Consider the following 20834-nt stretch of genomic DNA (forward strand, 5'->3'; position numbering starts at 1 on the left):
GCTCCCACCTCTAAACCAGGCTCAGAGTAGCTGCTGTTTCTGAGAGAACGATTCGTAGGACAGCCCCTGACGCGATTCCCTTTTGCCCTTCTTTCTGCGGGCCTTTCTGGTACTTGAGCGGTGTCCAGAGCGTGACCAGTTCTCGTCTATCCGGCTGTCTTTAGGGAGCGATGACTAGCGTTGGCCAATAGTTGGCTGTCGAAAGTGCCGGCCCCCGCGCCGGCGCCTGCAGCAGCCGGGTGGGAAGGCTCAAGATGGCGTGCCTGTTAGAGACCCCAATCCGCATGAGCGTCCTTTCGGTGAGTGACCCGCTGCGGCCGCCCGCCCGCCCTCCAGGGAGCCCCATCCCGGTCTCCACCATTCCCCCAAGCGTGGTGTGCCTCCTGGGCACCACCCCCTGGGGTGGTCCCCGGCTCAGTCTTGGGCCAGGGAGTGAGCGAGGGTGGACAGGCGGGATAGACGTGCAGAGGGGACCCCGGCCGAGCCAAAGACATTTCCAACTCCGGGAGCTCCTGCCGGTGCGGGTTTCCAGGATGGCGTCTGGCAGGCGGGGTAGCTGGGCTTACAGACAACTGGCCCGGCGGCGCGGCTTGGACTTTGCCAAGCGTTTCACTGAGCCTTCCTCTTAGAGATGCCGCTTCCCGGGGGCCGAGCGCTCTGCCTTGTGAAGCGCCAGGCTTGCAGCCGGCCTGGGAACGAAAGCTCACTCAGCTCTCCCGGGCTTTGGCAAGAAGAGGTGCAGGCTCCTTGGCCCCCATTTCCTCAGAGCTGCCAGGCCAAGTCTGTGCGACTTCTATTGCGTCCCAGCACCTGGGCACCGGCTGAAGCTGTTTGCTTTTTGGCAATGGTGATTCGTATCAGCTGCGACTCTTCCTAGTGTGTGTGGTTATTTAAGCCCCTTTCCTCCGCTCTGCTCAGAGGTCGCGGCTCTGAGTCAAAGGAACTCTATGTTCCCTGTGCCTGGTATTCCGTTTTTCTTTAAGGGGAGTCAAACATTGAAGGGGGGAAAAGGGGGAGAGATTTCCCCATTGTTGAAAGAAGGGAACGTATTGACATGCGAGGAAGTAAAACCTGTTTTGTTTTTTTTTAAAAAAAGTTTTTTTTAAAGAAAAAGACGACTTTCACCTTTCACTATGTTGCTCTTGAACCAGGACCAGGAATGAAAGTTACTGGGAGATAACTTCGAAGGATTTTGCAACAAATTCGAGCTGTCCGACTCTGAGAATGGTCAGTTTACCAATGGTTCATTTGCTATTGTTGGAAACAAGCAGGCACATACTAATTGACCATCTTTTAGACTTGTGGAAGCCCGTCTGATACTGAGAGGGTCGTTGGATTATAAATGACTTGTCGGGTTCCTAGAGTCTTGTAACTACAACCGGTTTCTTTTCTCTTCTCTGACTTGTCCCACAAACACCTATCTGAAAGCAGCTAGGACATTTGCTTATGATTCAGGGTTAGAGCGGTGTGGCAGACCTCAACCTTGAAAAGGCTTAAGTTGTCAATACAATAATAATTTAATTTTGTGAGCCTGTCAACAGATTTTTCCCCCGATCCATTTTAGCAGTCGTTTTTTCTTATTTTTAAACTGCAACTAAGGAAATACCGTTTACCTAAGTATTATATCAGATTAGCCTGTTACTCCATCACTGACTGTAATACCCAGGAATATTTTGTGGGAGTGCAGGCCAATGACTTTTACCTCATTATGTTAAAAAATAAAAATAAAAAAAGTGTGTGTCTTGGCTGTTCTCAGTTCCCCTTTAATTATGCATTTAGGTTTCATTTATTCTTCAGTTCACCTGAAGCTTACTTTTTGGATGTTGTCAACTTGTGTAATGCATATGATTGAAAGTTTTCATTTGTTTCACTTCCTTGGTAAATAATGTTTTCTGCTTATTCAAAAACTTCTTGAAGAGTATTTTCTATCAATACTTCTATTTACAATTTGCCTTTAGCCCTAGTCTAATTAGGGGCTTTTTTTTGGGGGGGGGAAGTAGGAGCTTTTGGGTAAATGATTTAAAATGTTTAAATTCACTGATTTTACTAATTTAAAGTAAAACCTGTACCTTTCAAAGTACTACCCAGAGCACCACGTTTTGAAACGCAAACTAGAACAGGAAGTATTCATCAGAAATTATCTTGAATGGTTGATTCCTTTAATAAGCTACAATGTACCAGTTATGTACAAGCTCTGCATTGTATACCTTAGAGAATGCAAGGATGAGATCAGAAATGTGTTTAAGGAGCTTCTAGTCTGAATGATGGTGTAACTTGATAAACATAATTTCAGCAAGGAGGCCTTCAAGTTGTTTTAAAGGATTTCCATTTGAGTCTCTTTATACCTTCTCCTTGGGAGATCTCATTGATTTTCTTATAACCTTAACTGATCGGTTCACACATCTACATTGCCAACCTTGACTTTCTTATACATCTAGTCTTGTATCTTAAATTGTGTGTGGATGACACCCATCGCTTCCAGCAAAGCACATTCCTTCTCCTAAGGGGAATTAGTTATGACTTCCCAATTTCTGTTAATGGTATTATCTTTTACTGATGAGTCACTGTTAAACCTCCTGAATAATCTCTGGTTCTTCCTTCTTTCATCCCCCTATATCTATCAGTTGTTAAGCTCTGTTGCTTCTTTATTCTTAGTGTTTCTCGTATCTTTCTGTTCCCATGACCACCCTCATTCAGGACCTTGTTGTTTTGTGCCTGCACTACCACAGCGTCCTTTTAGTTATTTTTACTGTCTCTAGTGTCTTACTCCCTCAGTGCAAGCCCAATGTCTACATTAATTTTCCTAAAGAACTCTGCACAGCTGCTCCTCGGTTTCTTTTCTTTATTGAGTTTGTTTTGCCTAAAGGCCCAAGTTTATATTCAGCTTCAGAGTTGAGATTCTTTATTTTCTTCTTTATCTTCTTTTTTGTTTTTTGAGATGGAGTTTTGCTCTTGTTGCCCAGACTGTAGTGCAGTGGCACTATCTTGGCTCACTGCAACCTCCGCCTCCTCAGTTCAAGAGATTCTCCTGCCTCAGCCTCCTGAGTAGCTGGAATTACAGGCACCCGCCACCATGCCCAGCTAATTTTTTGTATTTTTAGTAGCAACGGAGTCTCACCATGTTGGCCAGGCTGGTCTCGAACTCCTGACCTCAAATGATCCACCCACCTTGGCTTCCCAAAGTGCTGGGATTGCAGGCATGAGCCACAGCACCTGGCGGAGATTCTTCATCTTCTACATGAGCCTTCTATCCTTTATAAACTGGCTTTCTCAGGTTGGAGTGATACAGGATTCTTCCAAACTCCAGTAAATCTTATTCTTCTTACTCATTTGTACATATGAATTTTAGCTTTGCATATATGTATTCTGTATATCGACTTTGAGCTTCTGCCATTTGCTGGGCAGGCATGGTGTTGAGTTTGAGAATACAGCCATAAGCTACTCTGTCCTTCTGGAAATGTCAGCCTAGTGGGAAAAAATAAATATCAAATAATCACAGTTTGTGAATGGTGATTAGTATTATGAATGAAGTATATAGGGTGCTGTTCAAACATGTCACAGAGGAAACTGATCTAATATGGAGGGCAATCAGAAGAACTAGGGAAGGTTTCCCTGAAGAAGTGACGCTGAGCTGAGAGTTCAAGGATAAATAAAAACTAACTAGAAAAAGTGAAAGAAGAAGAGCAAACAAGGCAAAGGGAACTGCTTTTGCAGAGGTCTTTAATAATAGTCTATCTTGTCATATTAGAGAGTAAATTAATTCAGAAGTAACACTTTGTCTTGCAAATCCTAGGTACTCAGTACATGTTTGACTGAACTATCTATTTTGGAGGGTTGGACAAACTCTCCAGCCGTATTTGTAGACTGCACTGTGACCACCCCATCCCTCTTTGGTTTGCATTTAGCATTACAACATCACCCTTTTCAACAAATTCATAAGTTTCTCCAATTTTTTCTATACTTTTGAATTATGTCAATTGCATTTTTAAAAACGTCTATTTTGAAATAATTATATAGATTCACAAGAAGTTGCCAAGACAGGTCCATGTGTACACTTCACCCAGTTTCCCTCATAGGTTACATCTTATATAGTTACAATACAATATCAAAACAAGGAAATTGATCTTGGTATAAGTATGTATCTATTTCTGTATCATTTTATCACATGTATATTTGTGTAACCATTACCACCACTGTCAAGATACAGAACTATTCTGTCACCACAAAGATCTCTCTCATAGTCCCTCTTTATAGTCCCATGTACCCAGCCCCTCCCCCCATCAGGTATCCCTAACTCCTGGCAACCACTAATCTGTTCTCCATCTCTATAATTTTGTCATTTTCTATAATGTTATATGAATGGAATCATACAGTATGTGACTTTTTGAGATTGGTTTTTATCACTCAGCATAATACTTTTGAGATCCATCCACGTTGTTGCATGTATCAGTAGTTTGTTCCTTTTTATTGCTAAGTAGTATTTCATGGTGTGGATGTACCACAACTTGTTTAACCGTTCACCTGTTGGGCATTTTGGTTGCTTCTAGTTTTTGGCTAATATAACATACTATGGACAATCATGTACAGGTTTGTGAGGACATAACTTTTCATATCTCTGAGCTAAATGCCCAGGAGTGCAATTGCAGGATCGTATGGTAAATGCATAAACTGACAAGCTTTTCCAGAGTGGTGTGGTATCATTTTACATTTCTACCGGTAATGTATGAGACATTGTTTCTCTGCATCCTCATTGCCATTTGATACTGTTATTTTTTTATTTTAGCTGTTTTAGTAGATGTGTAGTAATATCTCATCATGGTCTTAATTTGCATTTCCCTAATGATTAATAATGTTGAGAATATTTTTATTTTTGAGACGGAATCTCACTCTGTCGCCCAGGCAGGAGTGCAGTGGCGTGATCTTGGCTCACTGCAAGCTCCGCCTCCCGTGGTTCATGCCATTCTCCTGCCTCTGCCTCCCAAGTAGCTGGGACTACAGGCGCCCGCCACCATGCCCAACTCATTTTTTGTGTTTTTAGTAGAGATAGGGTTTCACCGTGTTAGCCAAGATGGTCTCAAGTCTCCTGACCTCGTGATCTACCTGCCTCGGCCTCCCAAAGTGCTGGGATTACAGGCTTATGTATCCTTTTGAGACACTCTTGCACTGTCACCCAGGCTGGAGTGCTGTGGCGCGATCTCAGTTCACTGCAACCTCTGTCTCCTGGGCTCAAGCAATCCTGTCTCAGCCTCCCAAGTGGCGGGACTACAGGCGTGTGCCACCATGTCTGGCCATGTAGAGATGGGGTTTCACCATGTTTCTCAGGCTGGTCTCAAACTCCTAAGTGTAAGCCATACTCCCGCCTCAGCCTTTCAAAGTATTGGGATTACCTGTGTGAGCCACCGCACCTGGCCGGAAAATCTTCCTTATTTGCCATCCATATTTTCTCTTTGGTGAAATATTTCTTCCTGTCCTTTTGCCCACTTTCTAATTGGAGTGTTTGCTTCTTTACTGTGGTGTTTTAAAAGCTCTTTATATATATATTTTTTAATTTATTTTATTTTAGTTTTGAGATGCGTTTCACTCTTGTTGGCAAGGCTGGAGTGTGATGGCCCAGTCTCAACTTACTGCAGCCTCCGCCTCCCAGGTTCAAGCAATTCTCCTATCTCAGCCTCCCAGGTGGCTGGGATTACAGACACCCACCATCACGCCTGGCTAATTTTTGTATTTTTAGTAGAGATGGGGTTTTACCATGTTAGTCAGGCTGGTCTCAAACTCCTGACCTCAGGCAGTCCTGCCACCTCAAGCCTCCCAAAGTGCTGAGATTACAGGTGTGAGCCACCGCGCCAGGCTTATTTTATTTTTTGAGACAGAGTTTTGCTGTGTCACCTGGGCTGGAGTGCAGTGGTGTGATATCAGCTCACTGCAACCTCTGCCTCCTAGGCTCAAGAGATTCTTGGCCCTCTGCCTCCCAAATAGCTGAGATTACAGGTGTGCACCACCATGCCCAGCTAATTTTTTTTGTGTGTTTTTTGTAAAGATGGAGTTTCGCCATGTTGGCCAGGCCAGTCTCAATCTCCTGGCCTCAGGTGATCTGCCCACCTTGGCCTCCCAAAGTGTTGAGATTATAGGCGTGAGCCACCGTGCCCAGCCAAAAGCTCTTTATATGTTTTTAAATATGAGCCCTTTGTAAGATAAGTATTTGCAGATATTTTCTTCTAATCTGTAACTTGCCTTTTCATCCTCTTAACCACAGTTTAAGATGAACCTTGATCTCATACCTTATACAAAAAGTAACTCAAAATGGATCATAGATTTTATCATAAAATAAAACTTTTAGAATAAAACAGAAAATCTGCAGAACCTTGGGCTTGGTGAAGAACTTTTAAACATAACACCAAATGCATTACTTATTAAAAAATTAATTGGACTTTATCAAAATGAAAACTTACGCTCTGTGAAAGACCCTGTTAAAAGATGGTTGCTTTTAATTTTGGTCATTTTGTAATGGTAGGTAAGGTAACAAATTGTCTTTGAATCGTTTTGTAGTCTATTATAAACAGCTGAGGCACTTGTTGACTTTTTGTCTTCTTTACAATCCTTTCCCAGTGCTATTATGTCTTTTTTTTTTTTTTTTTTTTTTTTTTTTTGAGACAGCGTCTCGCTCTGTAGCCCAGGCTGGAGTGCAGTGGCGCGATTTTGGCTCACTGCAACCTCCGCCTCCCGGGTTCACGCCATTCTCCTGCCTCAGCCTCCTGAGTAGATGGGACTACAGGCGCCCGCCACTCCACCCGGCTAATTCTTTTGTATTTTTAGTAGAGAAGGGGTTTTACTATGTTAACCAGGATGTTCTCGATCTCCTGACCTCATGATCTGCTTGCCTCAGCCTCCCAAAGTGCTGGGATTACAGGCGTGAGCCACCGCGCCCAGCCACCAGTATGTTTTTTTTTTTTGACAAGCAGCTGTTAGAACTATATAGGGTATTCCAAGTCTGGATATTCCTTCATTTTGTTTGTTCTTTACAGTTATAAGCATATTGTTGGCCTTGCCTATAGCTACTTAATGATTTATTCTCTTACATCAATAACTGGCAATAATTAGGAAAAAAAAATTGCTGCGAAGTTGAACCTACTATCCTGTAAACAAAAATTTGGCCTCCCTAGGTTTTTAGTAATAAATGCAAAATAAAATCTGTACAGCACATTTTAAAGTTTGCCATTAGTTTACAAAGCGTTAATAAGCACAGGGTATGTCAGTAGGTGGTCCTAAAATAAATTCATCAATGAATTGCCAGGAGCAGTGGCTCATGCCTGTAATCCCAGCACTTTGGGAGGCTTAGGCAGGCGGATCACCCGAGATCAGGAGTTCGAGACCAGCCTGACCAACATGGTGAAACCCCGTCTCTACTAAAAACATGGTGACGGGCGCCTGTAATCCAGCTACTCTGGAGGCTGAGGCAGGATAGTCACTTGAAACCAACTGGGAGGTGGAGGTCGCAGTGAGTCGAGATTGCGCCATTGCACTCCAGTCTGGGTGACAAGAGCAAAACTCTGTCTCAAAAAAAATAAAGGAAAAAAATAAAAATAAATTCATCAATGAATCAATGTGAACTTTCTAATCTTTAGTGGCAGTGTGTGAAAAATGAGAGGTGCTCATTGTATGTTTCTGGACATCTTGCTGTGTATTTAAGGAATGACTGCCACCTAAATTCAGATAGTACATGTTCAGAAAGTCTTTTAAACTCTGTAAAGAATCAAACACATTTATGTAGGGTCTTCAGATTTTACTTTTGAGACCTAGCCTTCTTATCACCTCCTATTCTCACTAAATTTTAAAATACTGTCAGCAGACAGGAATATCAGTGATTCTGACTTGTATGTTTTTCAATTCTGATTTGGCATTTGTTTTTGCAGTACCATCTGTCCTGTTGACTTCTGGGTAAAGATACGGTATTACATGAAAAAAACAAAGCTCCTGTTATTCTCTGGAAATTGGAGAGCAGCTGCCTTCACTGGATAGTAGTGCTATGATCCCTGGGACTGTTGAGATAGAAATTAAAGGTATTCCAAATAAGAGTAGTTGTACAGAAATAGCCCCCCACTCCCACCACTTGTCGTTTTGTTGAAGAAAAACTGTTTTGACACATTCCATAATTTCAGAAGAATGAAGAGTTACATTCTCTAGCATATTCATAGGTATTAGAGGAAGGAGGAATGATGAAACATGTTAGGCTTTATATTAAAAATAAAAAGTTGGCCGGGCGCGGTGGCTCAAGCCTGTAATCCCAGCACTTTGGGAGGCCGAGATGGGTGGATCACGAGGTCAGGAGATCGAGACCATCCTGGCTAACACAGTGAAACCCAGTCTCTACTAAAAAATACAAAAAACTATCCGGGTGAGGTGGCAGGCGCCTATAGTGCCAGCTGCTCGGGAGGCTGAGGCAGGAGAATGGCGTGAACCTGGGAGGCGAAGCTTGCAGTGAGCTGAGATCCGGCCACTGCACTCCAGCCTAGGCGACAGAGCGAGACTCTGTCTCAAAAAAAAAAAAAAAAGTTGTGGTCCAATGGGAAGTTTTCAGCCTATGAGATCTATTAATATTGGGAAGTCTTTACCACCTGGAAAGTGATTATTGAACACATGCTTCTTTTGCCTTAGGGGTGTTTTTAAGAATTTCTTAGGCTTTCAGAAAGCTAATGGTGATTGATGGGATAAGGGAAACTAAAGAAAAGGAAAGAGTCATGGTGATCATTATAATCAAGCATGATTCACAGGATTTATGCCTTTTTGGCCAGGTGGTATCATCTTCTGAGATGGTGAGAATTAGGAGAGGAATATGTTACAGTAGTAAGTAGGAAAATGAGTTTCATTTTGGACATGCTAAATTTGTAGTCAGTTGGATATAGAGGTTGAGTGCCTAAATCTGGGGTAGTGATCATTATTTGGGCATCATCATTGTGTTGATCTCTGGTTCTTAGCTGTTTAAGGATGAGAATCTCAACACCTGCTTTCCCAGGAGAACATACATATGTCTAAATAGTTGCATAATTTCTAGAGGTTGCTGGACTCACTGAAACCCACAGGTCACTCCAGAATTAACTTCTTTACTTGTCCCAGTGTGAGTCAAGAAAACATAGCAAAAGCCAGGTGCGGTGGCTCACGCCTGTAATCCCAGCACTTTGGGAGACCAAGGCAGGTGGATCACCTGAGGTCAGGAGTTCAAGACTAGTCTGACTAACATGGTGAAACCCTGTTTCTACTAAAAATACAAAAAATTAGCAGGTGTGGTGGCGCGCGCCTGTAATCCCAGCTACTTGGGAGGCTGAGGCAGGAGAATTGCTTGAACCCAGGAGGCGGAGATTGCGGTCAGATGAGATCGCACCATTGCACTCCAGCTTGGGCAACAAGAGTGAAACTCCATCTCAAAAAAAAAGCAAAATTTAAAATCATTTAAAATCATTTCGGAATGGTAAATATTGTAGCAATAAGGTATTAAAACTCATGTGAGCTATTATATGTGAGAATTATTTCCGAGGAGCTGTAATTTTTTACCCAGAGTATGCCAGTAATCTCCCAGAAGGTGTACTTTGTCCACAGAAAGGGCTTTGTGTAGCAGGCCTGGGATGCAAAGCTGGGCTATCTGGATATCCAAACAAACTACAAAGTAAGGTTATTGTGGGTCTGGGGACAGGCAAAGTGGAATAGACAGATTCGGGGTGGCCTGTGATATTGCTATGATTGTCACTGGCCACAATGTGGGTGACCGGTCAGATACATCTTGAGCAGCCCTGTAATAGGAAAGCGAATGCACCAGCTGCTGCAAGTGATGGGCTGAGTCTGAGGCAAGCACCATGGATAGCTCCAAGGCAAGGCTGTTACTGCCTCTAAGAATCTGAAGCAAATAAAGCCCTTTTTATCAGGAAGGCATCTGGCCTGTCTGGACAATACTACTTCAAAGGTATGCCGTGAAAGATGGTACCCAGGATCTCCAAGTAATTACGTGACAGCAATTTTGAATAATAATTTCAACTATTCTTATGGGCCGCGATAACACCTCACCCATATCTGAATAGCCTCACTTTGTTATGTCAGGATTGAGAAGTTGTCATTTAAATACGTCCTAGTGGACTTCTTGGGCCATCTTATCACCTTGGGAGGCATATAAATGAACCCCAACCAATCCAGAGGATATCTCAGTCTTTGTAAAACTCCTGATCATTTTTGTAACTTTGCATGTGCTTTCCAGAGATAGTTCTTGCTCCCTTGGACTTTCAGATTATGCTGTCTCACACCATGGGTTCTTAGCTCATTTACTCTATCCAGAAATATCTTTTACTGACCCTCAGTTTAGGCATTCTCATCTACAGTGAAGAGTAAATAAATTGAATTTAAGAGTGAGAAGAAACCTTAAAGATCTTCTAGACTCAGATAGCTCTTTATGATTTGTACCATACTTTAAAAGGGTAAACATCATAGTACTTGATTAGAAGCATGAATGCAAAATTACTTTCACTCTTGTGACCATCAATCATTTTATGGCAATGTTTAATAGTTTACAAGGGCAATGAGAATGCATTATCACATTAAAAACTCACTACAGAGCCAGATGTGGTGCCGTACACCTGTAGTCCCAGCTCCTCAGTAGGCTGAAGCTGGAGGATTACTTGAGTCTGTGAGTTTGAGGTTTGAGACCAGCCTGTGCAGCATAGCAAAACCCTGTCTCTGGGGGGCAAAAGCCAAACAAGCAAAAAAAAACTCCAGAAAAAGTAAAGGCTGCTCTTCATATCCCTTTCAATCTAACTGTGCCCTGGCTTTTCTGTTATGAAAAAAGAAAATCCCTCTTTGTTTGAGTATGAAATCATGGAATCTTTTCTTGGAAGAAACCTGCAGATAATCTTTAGTTCATTCTTGTCATTTTTTATTGAGGAAAACTGAAAACTGGAGAGGCCGGGTTGCCAACTGTAATATAAGGTATCAGAGTCAGATCTCCAAACTCCCACTTTTTAAAAACAAAATTGTGTATATAGCCTTATATTGTATATTCTTTATTATTATTTTGAGACAGATTCTCGCTCTTGTCACCCAGGCTAGAGTACAGTGGCGTGATCTCAGCTCACTGCAACCTCTGCCTCCCAGATTCAAGTGATTCTCCTGCCTCAGCCTCTCAAGTAGCTGGGACTACAGGCTCCCGCCACCACAACCGGCTTATTTTTTGTATTTTTAATAGAGACGAGGTTTCACCGTGTTAGCCAGGGTGGTCTGTATCTCCTGACCTTGTGATCTGCCTGCTTCGGCCTCCCAAAGTGCTGGGATTACAGGTGTGAGCCACTGTGCCCGACTACATAGCCTTGTATTTTAGAGTTTTATTTTCAAATTTGATAAGCACTGATTAATTTACTATTTATTTTTAATAAATTAACATATGAAGTCTGTTTTTTGGTCTTTACTGAGAATTCAGGCTCACCTCTTATGCTATAGAAGTATGTTAAATTTAAAAATTATATATTTTAGTGTTTTTATGATTGTGTTTGTGAAATTAAAGTAGATTCCATTCTAGGAATCTCAGTTGCCATAGTATGTTACATTCTACACTGATGAGGCCCAGATACACTGTGAAATAACATTTTAGAAACTTTCCGAAGTTACTAGAGGCTACAGAAATGCAGAGCTTTGATTAATCTTGGGAGGGAGGATGCAGTGAAACTTGACATACCAAATAATGAATAAGGATAAAGTTGGTTACAAAAATAGTACACGAGGGGTCTTTAAAAGGAATTGAATGTTTTAAATCTCATCAAGTTCTAATGGGGCTAGAAGTTTGCCAGAATACAAAGAGCAAAACAAAATAAAACCAAAAAAGTCTACATCAAAATCTTGGGTTTTGGGTAGTATTTGGGCATTTTCTTCTACTTTTTTTTCTCCTTTTGGAGAAAAATTGGAATGTAGGAATTTTGGAATACCTAAGAAGGACATGATAGCTGTTTGCAAGTCAAGGTATGTCTTTGTTGATAGTGTTACCCTTTTTTGTTTCAAGTAGAGGCAGATTTTTTCCCCTCAAAATTAGGAAAGAATTGCCTAACAATTAGTTTTGTCTAATAGTGAAATTAACTCTGGCAGTGAAATAGTACACATCACCAGAACTCTTCAGGCAGCAGTTAGACAGTTGTATTTAATGTTTTGTGTCTTTCATGATTTCATGAGAACGCATCTAGAGCAAAGGGGAAGGCATGTTGTTTGAAATTGAAGCACAATTTAGCAAAATATTGCTTTTAAAGTACTGGTGTCTGGTATTCTGGATTGTGGCAGTTCTAATCTCTCCAGGGACAAGTACAAATACATTGTCACTGGACTTTAAAATGAATAATTGAGAATTTGTGATTGATCTGAGCAGTGTACTTTTTGGCATTTAGTAAATTGTCACAGTGACAGAAGGAAATATTTTTTGAACTGAGGGTTTTGGAGGTATCAGAAAATCAAATTTTGGTTTCACATTGTTTTAGGGATAGAAAGAGGTTCTGGGGCTCCCAGTTGACCAGAAGGTTGAGTTGTTTCAGTTTGTGGTTTCCTAACCCTATCAGACTCACACACTCTACTTATAATAGATATTTTGTGGCACTTTTTTGACTATCTTGAAGTGGCATTCATAGATAAGTTAACTGTACTCACATGTAACTTTTAAAAAGTACACATAATGCCCCAACTGTAATAAAGGAGAAAGACATAAAGCTAATTTATAATATTATTTAAACCCGTAAATACTCAGGTCCTACTATACCAGAAGTAATAAAATACCAGTATATTCGTAAATATACATAGTTTTGTTGTGAATGTACAGTTACACTGCAGAATGATGTAGATGTGTTGTAATGTTTACTTAAATACAATAAATGATGTTTTTATGTGACTTTCTGAAATGAATGACTTTTGGTAAAATTCCTACCGGGACAAAATACCACCTTTTCTTTATTCACATGAGTTACATTCTTGGAAAATCGATTGTACATTAAAATGGTACAAAACATACTTTTGTGTTTATATGTAAAATGGAATTCGATTCTAGGTTTTTTGCCTACATGACTGGACAGTGGAAAGTTGGGGGATGTGTGCCTGTTGTCCCAGCACATCTAGCATCTTTAGTCTTTGCCCACTGTATATCAGTAGCATTTGCTGTCATTGTGACAGCCAAAATCATGTTTCAGACTTACAAAATGGATCCTGATTAGAACTGCTGAGAGCATGGGGCTTTCTGAGTAATGTGTGTGTCTTAGCATACACCCTTCCCTTTCTCACCTCCACTTCCACCTCCCCTCCAGTGTGTGACAGTGTGTAGTATAAGGACTTGGAAACAAAATGTGCTGTTAAACATTTTTTCCGTGTTGTGTCTAGCCCTTAATATATGATATCACTTATTTATTATGTTTGTTGCTTTTTCTCTTTCTCCCTTTGTTGAAATGTACACTCTTCAATGGGCTTTTATTTATTTATTTATTTTTTGAGATGGAGTCTCCCTCTGTTACCTAGGCTGAAGTGCAGTGGCGTGATCTCGGCTCACTGTAGCCTCCACCTCCTGGGTTCAAACGGTTCTCCTGCCTCAGCTTCCCCAGTCGCTGGGATTATAGGTGCATACCACCATGCCCGGCTAATTTTGTATTTTTAGTAGAGACTGGGTTTCATCATGTTGGCCAGGCTGGTCTTGAACTCCTGACCTCAGGTAATCCACCCACCTCAGCCTACCAAAGTGCTGGGATTACAGGCATGAGCCATGCCCGGCTTTTTTTTTTTTTTTTTTTGTTAGTTGCCTAGAATAGTACCTGCATAGCTGTTTAAATATTTGTTGACCAACTTAGTTAAAAAAATATACTTCAGCATTGTTTTGTGTTCTCAACGGTATAGTATATCGTCATAATACTAAATTACATTTTCTCAAATACCTTTTTGCTTTAGAGCTCTTGCATGTGTTGTGCTCTCTACCTAGAGTCCTTGTCTTCTCCCACTCCTTTTTTTTTTTTTTTTTCTGAGACTAAGTCTTGCTCTGTCGCCAGGCTGGAGTGCAGTGGTGCACTCTTGGCTCACTGCAACCTCCACCTCCCGAGTTCAAGCGATTCTCCTGCCTCAGCCTCCCAAGTAGCTAGCATTACAGACACACGCCACCACACCCAGCTAATTTTTGTATTTTTAGTAGAGATGGTGTTTCACCGTGTTGGTCAGGTTGGTCTTGAACTCCTGACCTCACTATCAGCCCTGGCCTCAGTCTCCCAAAGTACTGGAATTACAGGCGTGAGCCACTGCGCCCAACCTCCCCCTCCCTTTTTCACCTGGCAGATTAATACTAGTCTTTCAGATTACTCATCCTTACTTCTCAGAGATGATTTTCCATCTTGTCCCTAACTTCAATGATACCTTCAATTTTCTTTTTACGTTGTGTTTACTTTTATGATTACACTAAATCACTTTAGTGTGGTTATACTTGTAACTTGCTTGTTTACATGGTGTTTCCTTTCTGTACTACGAAACCCTGAGGGTAAGGAACTCTATTTACAACCAGAACATGGCATAATTCCTGGCAAATTAATGATACAATTCGAGTTTCATTTAAAATCGAATTTTTGTAGAGTTCAAACATCCTATTTTTGTGTTTGTTCTTTCATATCTTCCCAAACCAGGATTTTCTCTCACAATGCCAAATTATGAACAGTTTTATCTTGAAGTTCCTAGTAGTTTGTGGATTAATTGACATATTAAATTTTGATTAGCAACCACTGGTTTAAACATTTATTTTGTCTGGGGTCAGAATACCTCATTGGGAATTGTAATGCTATTTTAATTTCTAAACAGCAAATGAATTAAATGAATAAGTAGATATGAAAATGAACTAGAACATACTAAACAAGTATATTTGGTTTTTGCTAAGTATTTAGCTTAGTTTGAGAGTAAGCTGCTATCAGTTGAGGATGGGTATCTTTGAATAATTTAGCTTTAACCATGAATGTGAATAACTAAGAGGACTATTAGTACACTTGTAAAAGCAAATTACCCTCTTTGTACAGAAATAGAATTACCCTGAAAATCGGTATTTCAGGATACTTTTACAGTTTACAAGGGGTTTTCTGTGTGATACCTCATTTGAAGCACACTCTGAGACATGTGATAACATCACCATTTTATAATTGAAGAAACAGTCTCAAATTTTACCTTTTTCCAAAGTTGCATAGCTAGTGAGTGGTAAAACTAAAATTCATACCTAAGTCTTCAAATGCCAAATTATTTGTTCTTTCTACTACATGATGTCTGAGTATGTTAGAAATAAAGAACAGTATATTTTAATAAAATATACACAGAGCAAGACTTTATTGAAATAAGTTTGGTATTTTCCTATTAGTCTTCAAATTTTTATTCTTCATTGTCTAATAAACTAATAGTTTTACCCTAAAACTTGAGTTGAACACTTATTTTTCCTATTTTTTGAGTTAAATCCTATTCATGACAAGTCTGGGGTTTAAACCCTTCCTGAATAAATTTTTTTCAAAAGGCAATGGTTTAAATTCACTGTAGTCATAGGTAGTTTATTCAGAGGGACTATCAGAACCTGTTCTAGTTTGCCTTTTTAGGACATCTGACTAGTTTACTGAGCTATCTGTAAGTTTTTCTACTTTTCTTTTGCAATTTTATTTTATTTTATTTTTTTGAGACGGAGTCTCGCTCTGTCACCCAGGCTGGAGTGCAGTGGCGCAATCTCGGCTCACTGCAAGCTCCGCCTCCCAGGTTCACGCCATTCTCCTGCCTATAGTCCCTGTCCAGTAACTGGGCCTATAGGCGCCCACCACAATGCCCAGCTAATTTTTGTATTCTTAGTAGAGACTGGGTTTCACTGTGTTAGCCAGGATGGTCTCGATCTCCTGACCTCGTGATCCACCCGTCTCGGCCTCCCAAAGTGCTGGGATTACAGGCGTGAGCCACTGTGCCCATCTTTTGCACTATTAAAGACAAACAAAAGGTGGGATTATACAGCTTAATTTGTCTCCAACAATCTTATTTTATGCGTCTTATTCTGTGACAGTTATTAATGATGCCCTCTTTCACTCTTAAAATTATCCTGATTTGGATGATAAATTTAAAGGCCTATAAGTTATCTATTGCTGTGTAACAAATTGCCCGAAAACTTAGCTGCTTAAAACATTTATTATCTTAGTTTCTGTAGGTTAGTAATACAAGTGTGGCCTACTTGGTGCCTGTGGCCCAAGATCTCTTATGTGATTGCAGTCAGGGTGTCAGCAGGAGTCACAGTGTCATCTGAAGGCTCAGTTCAGAGAGAATTCAGTTCTAAGCTCACTCATGTGGTTGTTGGCAGGTTTTAGTTCCATGCTATGTGGGCCTCTCCACAGGGCAACTCCACAGCTGATAACTAGTTTCTGTTAGAGAAAAAGGGAGGGGGCAGGGAGAACTTGGAAGTTTCTGAAATGGCATCTTATTACCTCTGCTGCATTGCATTTGCTAGAACCTACTTACTAGATCCAGTCCTCACTGAAGGCAAGGGATGGCATGAGGGCGTGAATATCAGGAGGTGGAGATCATTGGGGCCTATCACAGATAGTCACCTTAATAAAAGGAAAACTGCTTCCACATAATACTTTTCCACAATGGAGTACAACTCATTACCTGTTGCTTTTTTTGTTTTCCTGAATAAATTTACTTCAAACATCTCCCCAGCTCTCTTATTCATGGCTGCTTCTGTGCATTTAATTGTAGCTGGAGAAAAACACAGCCATGCTGATGGGTTTCCTGTCAAATTTATAATCACAAGCCTCAGTAAGCCCCTTATTGCTCTCTGGCAGTCCTGGTACATTTTCCTGGCCCATTCAGTGTCTTATTCCTTCTCCTCTTTCTTCAAACCACTCACATTTCTTCCTCTATTTTTACTTTCCAAAAATAGAAGTAATCTGAAGAGAACTTTCACAAGCTCTCACCACCATATCCACCCAGGCTGGAGTGCAGTGGCACGATCTTAGCTCATTGCAACCTCCGCCTTTTTGGTTCAAGTGATTCTTGTGCCTCAGCCTCCTGAGTAGCTGGGATTACAGTCACCCGCCACTACACCTGGCTATATAATTCCCTCTTGTTATTGTACTTACAAATGCTCTACTTGACTGGTAAATCCCATTCTCCCTCAGTTATTCATGAACATTGTTACAGTTCTCCCCCTCCTCATGCAGCATCAAATTTTCTTCTCTATTAAAACATTTTCATCAATGAATAAGCATGCTCTAATTTATTCTGTCTTAAAAAAATAGACTCTCCTGAGTCTACTTCTCCATCTAGCTACTATATTTCTTTGCTCCCCTTTACTTAATTTTTCTGGTTCTTCTTTTCCCATTCTCTTGTAAACCCTCTCCAAGCAGTCTTTGGCCTCACTGTACTGCTGTTGTCAAGATCAGTGAACACCTCCATGTTCCTAAATTGAAAGATTAGATCTTAATTATCATCTTAGCTACACATCACTAGGATTTGACATAGTTGATTAGTCCGCTTTTGAAATATCCCCTTGATTTGACATCCTGGATTTCTTCACTCTACACTGGCTGCTTGTTTGACTACTCCAGAGCAGAGTCTTCAGGTCTTGTGGTATCCAGGATCACTCCCTTAGTTAATTAATTTCATTATATGCTGACAACTTCTGATTTACACATCTAGCCCATAACTTTTTCCTAAACTCTAGGCTTACATATCCACTGCCAACTTGACATCTTTACTTGGGTGTCTAATATGATTCTCAATCCTAACATGTCCACAACTGAACTTTTGATCTTCCCACTCAAATCCAAACCTCCTGCCGTCTTCCTCATTTCATTAACTGGCAACTCAGTCTTTTCTTTTTTTTTTTTTTTTGAGATGAAGTCTCACTCTGTCACCCAGGCTGGAGTGCAGTGGCGTGATCTTGGCCCACTGCAACCTCCACCTCCTGAGTTCAAGTGATTCTCCTGCTTCAGCCTTCCGAGTAGCCGGGACTACAGGTATGCGCCACCATGCCTGGCTAATTTTTGTCTTTTTTTAGTAGAGACGGAGTTTCACCATCTTGGCCAGGCTGGTCTTGATCTCCTGACCTCGTGATCTGCCCACCTCGGCCTCCTAAAGTGCTGGGCGACACCATGTCACCATGCCCGGCGACAACTCAGTCTTTTTATGTGCTCTGGGAAATAAGTGTTACCCTTGCCTCCTTTCTTATCTTATACCCTACATCGAGTCTAACAGCTTATCCATTTTATAACTTCAGCACTTATCTGGAATCTGAATACATCTTTCACAGTGTTTGGTCTAGTCCATGCTACCATCATCTGTTAAATAATAGCATTTCTGATGATGGAAATAACCTCCTTCCTAGTTTCCCTACTTTGTCTTGTATCCCTTCCCCTTCTCCACACGTGTCTGTTCCTAAATTGCAACCAGAGTGATTCTTTAAAAACTTAAGTCAGGGCCAGGCATTGTGGCTCACGCCTGTAATCCCAGCATTTTGGGAGGCTGAGGTGGGAGGATCGCTTGAGGTCAGGAATTTGATATCAGCCTGGGCAACAAAGTTAAGACCTTATCTCTACTAAAAATAAAACAAACAAAACATAAGATAAGTACACACATAAGACAGATCATGTGTCTATTTCCCTAAACCTTCTAGTGGCTTCCCAACTTGGACCATAAAAATCAAAATCTTAACAATGACCAACAAAGTTCTATAGCAGTACTATCCAATAGAAAAATGTAAGCCACATGTGTAATTTAAAATTTTCTAGCAGCCAAGCTATCTAAAGTAAAAAGGAAACAAGTGAAGTTGATTTTAATGTTTTTTAAACCAGTAAAGCAAAATATTATTTCAACATATCTGTGTAATAAGTTATTAATGAAATTTGTTTCAAAAATAGCAAGTCTTCAATATCTGATGTGTAGTTTATACAATTTGGATGCTAAATTTTTATTGGAAATACTGGATTCATATTTAGATGTCATAAAGTTTATAGTTGAAAATGTAGACTCATATACCCAAGTAGTTCCAAATCATTCTTAAAAGTTTAAAAATAACTGAATCCAGTATTGGTTTCTTAATTTTAATTAAAGTTTAAAATATTATCAAAATTCACTTCCTAGCCATATTTCAAATTTCAAATGCCATATGAGGCTAGAGGCTGGCTTACTGGACAGTGCAGCTCTTTACCATCTGGCCCCTGTTCTCTGCCTCATCTCCTGCTGCCCTCTCCTTTGCTCATTCTGCTCCAGCTATAATGGCCTCATATTCTTTGATTATGGCAGATACTTCTCATTTTAGGGCATTTGAATTTGCTGTTCTTTTTGCCTTAAAGCTCTACCCCTAGATGGGTGCACAGTCTGCTCCTTCACCTTCTTCAGGACTTCACTCAAATGTCACCTTTTTAGACATTCTTTCTCTTACCAACCCGTTTAATATCTGTACAAATTGCCTTTTCTCCCTACCTCTTCGATTTCTAGGCTGCCTTCTGAAAGAAGAGAGAAGAGGACTGGGAGGGGAGAGGTGACCTGATCTACAAGGGAAAGCAGTGAAATATCAGAATTGTCCTATACAGATAAATGAATATGTTAGACAAAAGTGTAGAGTTAGATAAGGTTGAATAAGAGATCATATCCCTTCAGCTTGCTTGCTGTCTGAGCAACTTATATGATTATTTTTGTGTATACATGACAATCCTTTCAGATATTAAGCTTCTTAAATGCGAAGCTCTGCCTTAATGTCCTCATATACCTTCTTTGGCATCTAGCATGTAACTTTGACCAAAAGGCAATGTGAAATACCCAGTTACGGGCCACCTATTGGTTAGCTTTTTGTGTTTTACGTCCTGCGGTTGCCTCTCTATCCTCTGTTCTTTTCAGTGCCAGCAACTAGTATACTTGCTGATTGTTTTCTTGTGTTGGCTTCGCGTGCCCTATGGCAATAATTGTAACATTGATTCTTTCTTTCCTTGTCCATCCTGGTACACTCTTCCTCATTTTCCAAAGCCAATTCTTGAAAGAAGCCTTCCCTGATTCCCCGGGTTTACAGACGTCCTCCCCAGTGCCGCCTTTGTGTCGTGTATACTATAATTCTTATATCCTTATAGGAAAATAATCATATAAGCATAGTAACGAGAATATGAGTTCTTGAGAACAGGGACTGTGCCTTACTAAATTTTTCTTTATTAAAGATAAATTTATTTTTAATGCTTTCCTCAGTGCATGTTATATTGAACCAACCAGGCACAGAGCAGCAAAAGAATTGCTATTAATGGGGGAAATTTATGTTAAGATACACGTCATTGAGAGGTAAGAGATGTGGAGCTATAGAGAGTAAAGGTAGAGAGAACAGTAAAATCAAAATCAGTCTCTGGAAAGGAGGATCTGAGATACTTAGAACTTTTACTATGTCAGAAAGCCGGGAAAACATATACTCAAATGGAGTGGCAAACTTACCTGTTTGTATTATAGTAGTGCTTTTTTCAGTTCTCCTCTAGCTTTTGCTCTTCATATATTGTTTCTTGATATGTCTGTACAGTTATTTGTGTCCTTACTGTACATTTGATGATCTGACAAATGAGTAAAGATCATGAGATGCCTCATTTGTAAACTGAGGGATTGGGCAGATTATTGTTGAGAGTCCCTCTAACTCAGTGATTCTGTTATTTTGAGGAAAACAGATTCTGTTAGCAGGTGCTTTAATAGTACCCTGGTGGGCACAAGAATTTTCATCACTTTTGCCTCTTTGCTTCTACTGTTTGTTCTTTATAAATGAAGTACATGCTAAAAAGCAAGCATTTGAGCTGGATGTAGTGGCACACACCTGTAGTTAA

General features: G+C 40.5%; 2 protein-coding genes across 9 annotated transcripts in view; both read left to right on the plus strand.

Moving 5' to 3' along the window:
* The window catches only part of MRAS (muscle RAS oncogene homolog), a 325869-nt gene that overhangs the window by 107367 nt on the left and 197668 nt on the right, over nucleotides 1–20834 (plus strand). The gene's annotated exons all lie outside the window — the stretch shown is intronic.
* The window catches only part of ARMC8 (armadillo repeat containing 8), a 112948-nt gene continuing 92121 nt past the window's right edge, over nucleotides 8–20834 (plus strand). For 4 of the 8 annotated variants that reach the window (XM_050779692.1, XM_050779697.1, XM_050779699.1 and 1 more), the window contains exon 1: nucleotides 11–299. In XM_050779692.1, coding sequence (XP_050635649.1) covers nucleotides 255–299 — 45 coding nt within the window. In that variant the 5' untranslated portion in view covers nucleotides 11–254. Of the gene's footprint in view, nucleotides 300–1096; nucleotides 1228–20834 lie in introns of all 8 variants that reach the window. The other 4 variants (XM_050779693.1, XM_050779696.1, XM_050779694.1 and 1 more) reach the window with 3 other exon arrangements.

Source organism: Macaca thibetana, chromosome 2, assembly GCF_024542745.1.
Source record: "Macaca thibetana thibetana isolate TM-01 chromosome 2, ASM2454274v1, whole genome shotgun sequence".
NCBI lineage: Eukaryota > Metazoa > Chordata > Mammalia > Primates > Cercopithecidae > Macaca > Macaca thibetana.